At 39.6% G+C, this 11,766-nt stretch overlaps 2 protein-coding genes across 2 annotated transcripts in view; one reads left to right on the top strand and one right to left on the bottom strand.

Annotated features, from left to right (window-relative positions):
* Window positions 1-2,258: 2,258 nt before the first annotated feature.
* On the bottom strand, window positions 2,259-4,579 carry cunh9orf85 (chromosome unknown C9orf85 homolog). Its single transcript, XM_069683512.1, has 4 exons — window positions 4,412-4,579; window positions 4,071-4,177; window positions 3,329-3,442; window positions 2,259-2,874 (listed from the first exon to the last, which is right to left on the bottom strand). The coding sequence occupies exons 1-4, from the start codon at window positions 4,511-4,513 to the stop codon at window positions 2,631-2,633; spliced, it is 567 nt and encodes a 188-aa protein (XP_069539613.1). The 5' UTR covers window positions 4,514-4,579; the 3' UTR covers window positions 2,259-2,630.
* An 852-nt stretch (window positions 4,580-5,431) lies between these two features.
* Window positions 5,432-11,766, top strand: part of abhd17b (abhydrolase domain containing 17B, depalmitoylase) — a 15,484-nt gene continuing 9,149 nt past the window's right edge. Inside the window, exons 1-2 of the mRNA XM_069682836.1 lie at window positions 5,432-5,508; window positions 7,223-7,699. Coding sequence (XP_069538937.1) covers window positions 7,233-7,699 — 467 coding nt within the window. The 5' untranslated portion in view covers window positions 5,432-5,508; window positions 7,223-7,232. The remainder of the gene's footprint in view (window positions 5,509-7,222; window positions 7,700-11,766) is intronic.

The following is an 11,766-nucleotide window of genomic DNA, read 5'->3' as shown; positions in this document are numbered from 1 at the left end:
GCAACAGGTCTGTGTGTAAAACATACATATATACAGGATATACAAAATAGTATAAACCCTTCATCTTTAAAGTGAACTTGAGTTTTAAAATGACACAGCTGTAGAATATGTCATGTGCCGGTCAGCATAGAGCCTTCATGTAAATATCCATGTTAGCTAATGTCCTGTGTTGTTCCTCTTCCTGAGCGCACTTTATCCATCTATAGGTTGAGACGTTCCTGATAACAACCATGTTTTCACTGCTGTTAAAGAAGCCAGACGTTTGGTGTGCATGATTATAATAACAAGGTTACAACAAAGTGGTTACCACTAATGAGGTTTTTATGAGAAAATTAAGAAATATCCATGCAAGATATTTTTGTAATAACAGTGTACCTGGTTTTACAGGTATTGTAGTTGTGTTATAATGAAGCGTGAACATCTCAAATTAACTGGGCAGAACAAATCAGTAACAGCATGGACAGTGTGGAAACAACGGACTAATTTAATGTATAATGGGGAAATAAAAAGGAAATGTAGCTATAATACAACAGAAATTTTATTCCCTTGAATTTTCAAGCATTTCTTCATTTTAAAGCAAATAAATTATTTTTCAATTTGTTTAGTATAAAATGATTTTCTTCTAATTTCTCTTTTAATATAGTCTTTATTTTAAGGTAATGTCTGACTCCTAAATGAATACAGTATGTCAGTGAGCGTAGACTAGGGTTAGGATTAACCTAACCCTAATGAAGGTTTACCTAATGAACAGATTTATTGTGAATAATTTGAGCTGAAACTACCAGCATTGTGTTATTATTCCATTAGTCCAGACAGAGGGTTGACTATAGTTCATTTTGACTATGTGAAGTATCCCCGACGGTTTGTGACACCTATTAGTTGTAAAATGCTGCAGTCAGGATTAACAGCTGGTCAGTATGTCGACCTTTAAGCCATGAGTGTTTAAGCAGAACAAAGCCATGTGAGAAATCAACATGCCCTGAATAATCACACATCCTATGAGCTCAGTGACTAATCCGTCCATATGTCGTGATGTCGCTTATCCCAATGAGGAAGTAAGGTTTGAAATTATTGCCACATTGTTGTAAATTTATAAACCCCTCATGATGAATGACAACAGACTCTTCACAAAGTAACTGCAGGTTATTAAGTGACAGGAAGTTTAAAGAGAGGCAATGAGGAGAAATGAGAACCTGCACTGGGTATAAAACACCTCTCAGCTGATCAGTGGTGAAAAAATATGTTTAGTAAACAATTAAGGGTAAGGGTAGGTTACAGATTATTATTTTGACATATTCAATTTAACTTAAATTTTTTTTTTTTTTTTTTTTAAATGAAACTGTTAAGAATTTGCATGTTAGTGGAGCGACCATATGATCAGCCTCAGTTGAGCATACTTAATGTTTAGTAGATTGTGTGGAAATATATAATCTTTATAATTATAACTTATGTATTATTATGATTAATTATTATAATAATTCATTTTTATAAACTATAGGAGTTATTCTGAAGAAAATCTGATATACATATTTATATATTTATATATTTAAAGCTCCTGTGAGGAGTTTTTCGCTGGCTATGAAACACACTGAAATTAATTCTGATGCCTCTATATGACCTGCAAAAGCAAAGCAGACCATAAGTGACAAGACTGATTATTTCTATGTAGTTATTTTTAATGCCTAAAACTGCTGGGGGGGGTAGGTGTCAGACAAAGCGATAAACTGCAGAATCTGCAATCAGCTAAGAGATAAGAGGTATGGCTTTGTCCACAGAGGGCGCCAAAATCAACACAAATTGAAAGTTCCTCACAGGAGCTTTAATTTAAAATGTCTAACTATAATATATCTTTTTTATTTGGGCAACACTCAGATGTGTTTCTAGTGTCTGTTCTGCTCTCAGTGACATAAATGTATAGAATAGAAATAATACTTCTCATTGTAAAAAGCATCACACTCTACAAGCTCTAATGTTCAGTAATCATAAAGTTGATTCAACACTTCTCTTATACGAACATTATAACCTTCATGAAGGTTAGATTTATTGCAGGGATGTTGTGTTGAGCTTAACTAATTATAGCCAGGTGTGTCTAATACATTTGAGAGTTGAGAGTGCATGACAGAGACAATGTTTCAGAATCTGTCCCTGACATCAAAGCTTTTACTTCTGCTTTAGTGCAGCTGATACCTCAAGGCCTCTATTAGATTAATAATTGTGAAATGAAGGGGTAGCTTGTATCAATGAATTTAAAATGAATGTTCTCAGATAACAGGTTTTATGAAGTTACGTTCATAAATATACATCAAACTGGCCTTGTATGCCAATGGGTTTTCGACATTACATTGTACAGCCATTCTATATGTAGAGAACTTACAAATTTATTGAAAAAAAATATAGAACAAAATGAAATATTCCTGTAATTTTGTTAGATTTCTTTCTACTTGTAGTAGAGTTGTAATTAACTTGCCTCCTAGGTTTACTATAAAACCAGCCAAATTAGATTATTTGCATTAGTAAATTTGAGTATGGCCACATCTCAAAGCTCATACTTTGTTAGATTAGAAAATCTGGTATAAAATGTAAAGTAAAAAAAAAGTCCACTTGGCAAACCAACAACCCTCACAATGTCCTTAGTCTTTAACCTTTACACGTGAAACATCCGGGAGAGCATCAGACTTGTTCTGCGTCTTCTTTGGTTCGGTGTCACTATCGAAATCCTCTCCTTCATCATCATCTCCAAAGTCACTTAAGTCATTGTCATCATAGTCATCATCACTGTCCAAGTCATCTGTGTTCTTCTTCCCTCGTCCCCGTCCTTCCTTTCTCTGTTCACTGTCGTCTTCTTCTTCCTCTTTGTTGTCCCCTGAGTTCACTCTACACAGTGAGAGGAAAACAAAATGTCAACTCCTATAATGTTTACTGACACTATTAAAAAAGCAAAGGAAAAATCCCTCAGAACTTGTTTTCAATCTCATTATTTCAAAATAGAAATACATTAGAAGAAATATGGGAATAAATGGATCCAAAAATACTTAATTTGTGTGGATGGCATTAAAAGGAGATGCGAGGAATTAAGCTGTAATGCTGTCAATGAGTGATTTCTAAGAATTGGTTGTGATACATCTTATTATCCACAAGAGGGCAGACTTGCAGTAAAATGTACTGCAGGTGACAGCGTGTATAATGAGTCACTGACAGTAATGCAACAAACCCATAGACTTTCCTGAATAGATGTTCTCAATAGTTGGCACAAAGTCAGAATTCATTCAGTCATTTATCTTGTGCATGTATGAATCTGCACACACAGTATTAATAAAAGAGCACTTACGGAATAACAATATCCTCCTTCTTGCCACACTTGCAGCAGATCTCTAGCTGAAGGGAACAGGGCTTACAAATGATGTGATACGCATCCTTCACAGTCTTTTGAGAACATTTGACACTGAAAGAAAAAAACAAGCATACAGAAATTTAATCAACTTTCATAATAGAATAAAGTACAACAAGCAGTCCTCTGTGTTTTATTGTAACACATACAACACAACACTTTAATAAATGTATACAAGTGTTACAAAGCCTGTGTGAGCCTAACTGTTGTATTACAGAACTCAACTGATAAAGAAGAGGTTTGAGACAGCGAGTCCAGCAAATTGTCTCATGCTTTTAGTTGCAGCCCTGCACTTAAAGTGCCTCTTGGTTTGAGTGTGTATGTGATACATAAATTCATCCAATCTTTGTTGTTTAAATTTCCGCTGGCAACTTTATTATAAATCACCCTGTGTCAGAGATTCTTGGAGCTTATAGTGATGCCTTAACCTTTATTATGTAGTTAGAAAAAAAAGCAAACAGTATACAAAAATATGTAAAATGTTGATACCAAATTGGGAAAAGAAGCAGATCACAGCTATTGTGTATATGTATCTTGCAAGTGTTTGATTGATAAATAAATAGTGTTCACGAATAATAAAAAAAGTAAATAAAATGCTTACTACCTAATTGCTTTGGCATCAATTAATTCCTTGTTTTCACTCATTAGTTGAGAGATGTGTAGTCATTAAACATGTACTCACCATTTTCGGGGCTGTGTTAGTGACTTGTATTTGTTGTACTTCACTTTCCATTCAAGAACACCCTTACAGTGCTGACAGAGCCCATCGTGGGTTTTTGATTTTGCTTTCTACAATTAAGAACACACATCAGGGGCAAGGGGATTGTTATAAAAATAATAATAATAATGAAAAAAATAAAACATGGCTTTAAGAAAAGAATAGGTCGGAAAGGCAGCTGTAAGTATTTCCGTATAATACGTTTTGAACTCTATGGCAAAATACAAACGATAATTACAACTTTAAAGACCCTTTAGTTGAGTTTCGTACACATAGGCTAGCATGTTACTTTGAAGTTCACCCACCTTTACTTGTACAGTCGCTCCGTATTTGTCGTTTCTGAATGCAGCGCTGTTTTGATGCTTCTGGCCGCGCGACCGAGACACATTACCCTTTTGAGAACTCATCTTATTTACCAAATTTTAGTGACACATGTTATGTAGGTACAAAAATCCAAAACCCACGCCAGGAAGAGGGCCCTAACCCGGAAGAAGTACGAGCACTTCATGTGACGTAGTTGAGGTCACACCAAGACTAAATTTTTCTCAAAAACGTTCAAATGAACCCCAACAGTGAGAATTTTGTTGAAATATAAATAATGAAAAATCAAAATGAATTAAAACAAAAGTCAAATACGATTAATAAAATAGTTTTACCCCAATGACGTCACCCGACTGAACGTTAGAAACATCATGATCGCTGCTGATTGGACTGTGCCGTGCAATAGTAATCACTGGTTGGTTGTCTCAAACTTCAATCAAAAAAAAAGTTTAGCACCCTGCGGCGTATACAGGGACCGCCCACACTTTGTACCATTGGTGGGTTTGTTTTATCCACAGCTTAACGATTGGTCATAAAAGCTGTCAATCACGTCCTATGCTTTCTTACGAACTGAGATAACAAGCAGAGTGATTTTCACAACGACAGCGGTGATGTTTCGAAGCAAGTGAGACTGCTGTGAACTGTCTGGCATACCGGACACGGACGTGTGACACGAATTTACTTAATTTTAGACATTTACTGAATTAACCCATGTCGCCGGAGAGCAGTATAGACGTGAACGTGTTGGATGAATCGACCTCGTTATCATTCAGGACCATATGTTGAGAAAACGGAGCGGAAGAGAAACGACAGTTTCAGAGGCTGTCTGGACCCAGGAGGACGAAGCTGCTAGCTTATAGTAACTCACAGCTGTGGTGCCAAGAGGGATATACACACTCAAACTGACAACAAGCTAAACGGAGGATAATCTGGCCAAGGATAACCTTGTCAATCTCCAGGCGTTCAGTAGAAATACAATAGTGAGCTTGTTGCGGAGATAACACCTGACCTGGGCGACGTTGACCAATACTGTCACCTCAAAACAGAAAGAAAAACAAAACAAGCATCAATCACCATCCAGGTAATGTTGCAATACATTTTCTGCTCTGTTTTATAAATGGACACAGACGCATTTTTAGTGTTGCCAGCTAATTAACCCATTACACTTTTGCAATATATTGTGTCCAACCTCTGGATATTAAAGCTCCAAGAATCGCTGTGATCTCTCTGAACACATTTCTGCCTCCACCACCATTTTACAGTCTGTCTCCATGGCTGAGATTATGGACTATTTTGTAGAACATGGGAAGCAAACATCCTCCACTGTGTATTTCACTGCTTCTTGCTCATAATGATTGTCAGAGAATCCTGTATTCACTTTAATTAATCTCTTTTACAGCCATTTGTTTATGTGTGCGGCGCACAGGCAATTAAGTGGAATTGAAGTCACCTGTGTGTCACTAAGATGCCACAAGTGATTTTCTGCTTTAATACAAGTTTATCTATGAGGTTCGACAGCTGGCTAGCTAATTATCTTGTAAAACTATATAATATACAACAACATATAATATGTTAGATAAACACATTTGAGAAAATGATAAACAAGGAAAATTCCCAAGGAGGGTACCAGTTTTCCGGGCCTCTTAATATGGCCCCTGACTGGTCTACTGCCAATTGTAGCTTGGAGTTGTATGCATGAAATGGGAATGTGTAACCCCTTTTAGTTTCACAGGAGTAAGTCACTCTTTTAAATAACAGCATTGTTCTGGTTAGATGCCTTGCTATGCAGGACCTGCAGAGCTCGCAGAGGCTGCCATGACAAGAAAAATAGCAACATGCAGGTTTATCCTGAGGGGAAAGAAAAGCTGTCACAGACTGTTAGATAATTGCGTTGAAGTATAACCTTTATTTAAATGGAGTCGCATTGAGATTAAAACCTTCTTTACAAGTAGACCTAGTCAATGTAGCACCAAAAAGCAGAGTCCCACATAAGAGGACAACATTAAAACACAACAATATGTACAACAAAAATACATGACATAATACAGTGTATACATAAGGCATCAATACGTAGTCATGTGTTCCTTTGTTGAAACAACTGAACTTCATATTTGTGAGTAGAGGATTTTATTGTAATAGCTGGGAGGAATTCCTAACATCTGATGACTTTATTGGAAATTCAATCCACAACACATTGTCATAGCCTGACATCGATCTACTTCAGCCTATTCAAAAGGGCATGTGTAGCTATGTGGAGTCAAATTACAAATCCCCCCCTCTCTAGTGCAGGCCACTGCAATTCAAAAGCACCTGCAATATCTAAAAGGTTGCCTAAGGTGGGGGTCCAGGTGCAGAGTGAAACAAGAAAGCCTTTTAAGTCAATACTGTCTGAGTGGTTGTGGAGACAAACAGGGTCAGGGATATGTCTTTTTTCAAATCCAGGCTGAAGCCATCCTGAGCCATGCACCCTCAGGAGGGGAATAAGATGGTGTGTTTAAAAAAGGACAGCAGCCTTGCTTTAGCCCCCGGTTCCACAAACCTCCTGCCTTTCCACTTAAGAAAGACAAGTGTTTATATTCATGGGAAGGACGTCATTAAGGAGTTGTTTGGCATGAATGTGCTCTTGTGGTGTTCTCCTTGTGATCAATCTGCAGGGGATGGAGTAGCAAATTAAGTGGTTTCAGAGAGCCTGGGTCACTCTTGTTTGAAGGGGTTGGTAGTTATTTTCTCTCTCTCATTCTTGGTTTGCAGTTTTATACTAATGAATGTATTTTTTTCTGTTTTAAACATCACAGGGATTTTAGGATGAATCACTTATCCTTAAGCGAGCTATGTTGCCTGTTCTGCTGTCCACCGTGCCCCAGCAAGATTGCCTCCAAGCTGGCCTTCCTGCCCCCCGAGCCCACCTACAGCCTCATGTGTGACGAGAGTGGCAGCCGATGGACGCTGCACCTCTCCGAGCGTGCAGACTGGCAGTACTCATCCCGTGAGAAGGACGCCATCGAGTGCTTCATGACACGCACTTCCAGAGGGAACCGCATTGCCTGCATGTTCGTCCGCTGCTCGCCCAGCGCCCGCTACACTTTATTATTCTCCCACGGAAACGCTGTGGACTTGGGCCAGATGAGCAGCTTCTACATCGGCCTGGGTTCCCGGATCAACTGCAACGTCTTCTCCTACGACTACTCGGGTTACGGGGCCAGTTCTGGGAAACCTTCGGAGAAGAACCTGTACGCTGATGTGGATGCTGCCTGGCAGGCACTCCGTGCACGGTAAGGAGAGATGATGGTGAGAGAGAACCTGTACACTGATGTTAGCACAGCCTGTAGAGACATGAGTCATGGATTAGTAATGATGTTGCAAACGGAACCTAAAGTTTTCTTCTTATTTCCTAGAACATGCTAATTACTGACAGCATGAGTACCAGCTGCAACTTTAAACCCAAATTGCAATGTAGATGAGGCTTGACGAACGCTCGGAGAATGATGAGTTAAGCCCCATAAACTTTTGAGGAGGGATCAAAGTCGATAAACACTTAACATGTATTGCATGGTTAACTTGGTATGCGGAAAATGCCCTCACAACCCAGCTCTTAAGGGGTTAGGGAAGTGACATAACACAGATTGTAGAAACAGTTGTAGACTTGTGATTCTTGTAATTTCTCCTCTGCATGTTGCAAGTGACAAACAAAGCTGCCAGCCGTGTTAAGGGAAAGAAAAGCGTAATATTAATAGCACATGATCATATCACTGTTGTAAATAACAACAATGGCAGCCTTTCTTGATCCTTTTACCTTCTGGGAATCTCCACAGCTGTGGGGAAGTTTCACAAAGTAAATGGAGACTCCTGAAATACAATTTGATGTCAAGTTAAATCTGAAGAAACTGGGCTGATAACGATTTTCAAAAAGAGCTCCTGTGTGAGAGTTAAAGATGTAAAGAGTGTCCAGACAGAGCTGTGGGGAGAGACTGGACCTGATAATATCACCAGGTGGAGATGATGAAGAGTGGTGTAGTATAGATGACATGATGTTCTTGTCGGCGATAATAAGAAGCGCGTTTTCTGTGATGATACTGGCCAGCCACCATGTGTAGGTGTGAGTGGGTGCTCTGCAGCATCTTTTTGCTCTGCAGGCTATGAATAGACTGATGCTCGTTGGCCCATATTCGACCTCTGCTGATTTTCGTGCTGATAAAACTTATTTATTCAGTGCTTCTTGTTGCTGATGTCTGCATTATTCTGAATCGTGGATGTGTGATGTTAATGAAACAAGCAAAGACCTTTGCACGACTCACGCTTATATGCTTGATGCTTCTTATAATTCATGTTTTTGTTTATTAGATTACATGAAATACATCAGCCCCTTCCCTCAGATAAGACCATCTGTTTAACTCCTCACCCCTAACTTCCTTCCACTCATGTTCGACCCTCTCATCATCTCCTTCTTTTGTCCTTTTGTAACACCGTAGCTGATTGATTGGACTCCATGTCTCTTGGGAGGAGAGGAGCAACATCTGTAGTCCCTTTACTGGGTCCAAGAAACATTAAATCCATACACGCATTCAGAGCTGAAACGGTTGGGGCCAGAGGTGGACTATTTAACCACGCATTAGGTAGAAACCTGTCTGCGTCACACACATGCCGTTTGAAGTTTGCATATTATTGTAGAGGGCATTGTATGGAAAGGTCAGACCATGTAAAACTCCGTTTCCATAATGCGAACAGTAAACATGACAACACGAGGTTATAGTTGTTAATTCTGAGATCACAGCAGAGGAAGCGACAGTAGTATTTGCGTATTTGTCAATGTGCACGCAGAGGAGGATGGTTTTGTACTTTCCCACGTTGAAGCGGGGTTTTCAGACCCGGGAAGACCTGCTAATAAATGCAGATTTTCTTTTTTCCCATTGCCAGTGAAGTATACTCCTTTCAGTCTCTTTTCTGCTGCGTCACTGTTTGACGTCACAAACGCATTTGAAACGGGGTTAGTAAACAATAGTACGCACAAAGAACTTGCATTGTACTCTTTGGTAAGCAGCATGGAGGCCAGTGAAGATGTACAGCAGTTAGGTCTTTATTGTATCTATTACTCTTTCACGTTCATCAAACGTGGCGCTGACAAATTTGGAACGATGTTCGAGCGCTGCTCGGACGGAGACGGCCAAAAGGGGGGCGGAGATTAGCGTGTCGACATGGGTTTTGTGTTCCCATCATTGCCGATCGGAGCCGAGGCGATAATTACCCGGGAGAGTAGAATGTGTAGTGAACTGAATGCCGATTGTAACCTTCCCCACTAAGCAAAGTGGACCAGTGCATATCTTTATATCTTTTATATCTTGCTTACTGACCCCTGACCTTGTTATGTCCTCATACCTCCCCTAAACTGCGCCTGCACTGTTCATGTGCTCATTTGCATCTCGTGGATACATAGCTTTAATTTATAAAATAAATAAAAAAGATGTACAGACCAACAAATTAAACAGACACAGAAAATTGCAAGCAATGGGAACATCATATCTTGGGTTTTGGAGAATTGTGAGGGACATTTGTCACTAATTTAATGAAATAAAATGAGTAAACAGACAGATTTGTGCCCTGGACACATGCATACAACATGGCAGCTCTCTCTCTGCTTAAACAAGAAAGTAGATACAGCTCACCCGACAGATAACAGGATGTGGAAGAATGTACAATGTTTATGTTTGCGAGTGAAAATAATGTGTCCATCATATTTATACCATTTTGTTTATGTGGATGAGGGGGAAATAGAAGTTCATCCAGTACGTCTGGTTGTTTTTGTGTACTTCCTGCTGGAAGACAAACAAATGACTCAGAGAGGAGAGGGGGGGGGGCGCTGGCTCAAGAAAACTGAGACGGCTGAGGAGAGGAGCCAAATCAGTTTAAATCAACCACAAAGAGTAAAAACTAGGCTTCGAGTGCGGAGCGCTCCTCCTGCGTTAATGCTGATGTGGGTGTATGCACTTCTTTCTGTGGTGAAGGAGGTGTTGGCACTGCAGAGATTTAAAAGTGCTGATGGGTAAAACTGGAAGGGCCACTGGCATTAAATGTTACTGTTCCCTAGCTACTGACTTGTACTGCTGATCTCTCTCAGCACTCCTTTTACATTTAACGCTGTACAAGAATATCTTGCCTTGTCTTCCTTAGAAAAAAAAAGGCCCTTTAAATAAGGAAGCTGGCAAGTTAAACAGGAAACTCCTGATCATAAAGCTTCAGCATGCAGGAAATGGGCTGCTGTGAAGAAGAACCTGCTTTTCTGGAGGTTATATAAGTTAAAACCTCTCTGCCACTTTTTCATTCAAGGCAATGAGGTTTGCTGAATTAAAAACACATTTCATCAAAGCTTTGGATAAACTGTTGAATGTAATGGCAAGGAAAATAAGCATAAGAGAGAGGCGTTCACGACAAAGAAGAAACACATTCTGTGTTGTCTTTCTTTTCCCGCTACAAGACAACATGAAAACAAAGGAGTACGCTCAGCTGGTGTTTTCATTTTGTTTCTATTTTCCAGCTTACTCACTCATTTCTGTCGATACACGGAGGAATCTCCCGCTCCCACACATCGTTGTGACCGGTGCAGAAAATTAGCTTTGAAATTTCATTTAATCCGAGCGAAGCAGAACAGACGCTCCAAATCATATCACGCCTGGTGAAATGTTTCTGGGGCAGGAGGTGTTAACAGCATTCCCTCACATGAAATGCAAAACTCCACTTTTTATGGAAGCTTGGTAATAATATAATTTGCATGATGTAACTTATCTTCCGTGTCTGTCTCTTGCACTTTGTGAGGCTCCCTCTTCACTACACGTCTACAGCGATGCATCCTGTTGAATCATCATCATCACAGTGGTTTCTCCTTCATTTTATTGCAGTACAACACACCTAGTTTCCACTATGAAGCTATTAAAGTCCTGAAACTTTAATGATATGCAGATGAATAAAAAGTATTCCTCCATTAATACCTACTTTTCTTTATCTGATGAATAATTTGTGCTTATGATCCCCTGTGACTCCCCAGCAAAACATCCACAGACTGCCTGAATGAGCTCGGTTTGTCCTTGAGTGACGGCGCTGAGTTTGGACTATTTTACCTTAAGGCAAAGTAAATTTCTACAGCTCATTCAGACAGGTTGGCTGATCGCCTGCCAGTGTAACCCAAGCCGCAGGGCTTATAACAGGTTAACTGTTTCTGTTAATCAGCTCTTTGTTTAAGCAGGTATTAACCCTTCAGCAGTTAACAGAGAGGCCGTATCACAAGGCGTTAAGGGTTAATCAGGCAAGAAACCTCTGTCATCAGATGAGGCTTACAGGAACAAGGACA

This window comes from Semicossyphus pulcher, unplaced genomic scaffold (assembly GCF_022749685.1).
Source record: "Semicossyphus pulcher isolate SPU_LCO1_2020_fin unplaced genomic scaffold, fSemPul1.0.p SCAF_6, whole genome shotgun sequence".
Classification (NCBI taxonomy): domain Eukaryota; kingdom Metazoa; phylum Chordata; class Actinopteri; order Labriformes; family Labridae; genus Semicossyphus; species Semicossyphus pulcher.
This window is presented reverse-complemented; position numbering and strand designations above follow the sequence as displayed.

What these genes read in the sequence shown, in the direction of transcription:
- cunh9orf85 (XM_069683512.1), bottom strand. Translation starts at nt 4,513, where the DNA reads ATGAGTTCTCAAAAGGGTAATGTGTCTCGGTCGCGCGGCCAGAAGCAT. An exon ending in GAGCGACTGTACAAGTAAAG is followed by an intron (nt 4,178 to 4,411) that starts GTGGGTGAACTT and finishes TCTTAATTGTAG; the next exon opens with AAAGCAAAATCAAAAACCCA. An exon ending in CTAACACAGCCCCGAAAATG is followed by an intron (nt 3,443 to 4,070) that starts GTGAGTACATGT and finishes TTTTTCTTTCAG; the next exon opens with TGTCAAATGTTCTCAAAAGA.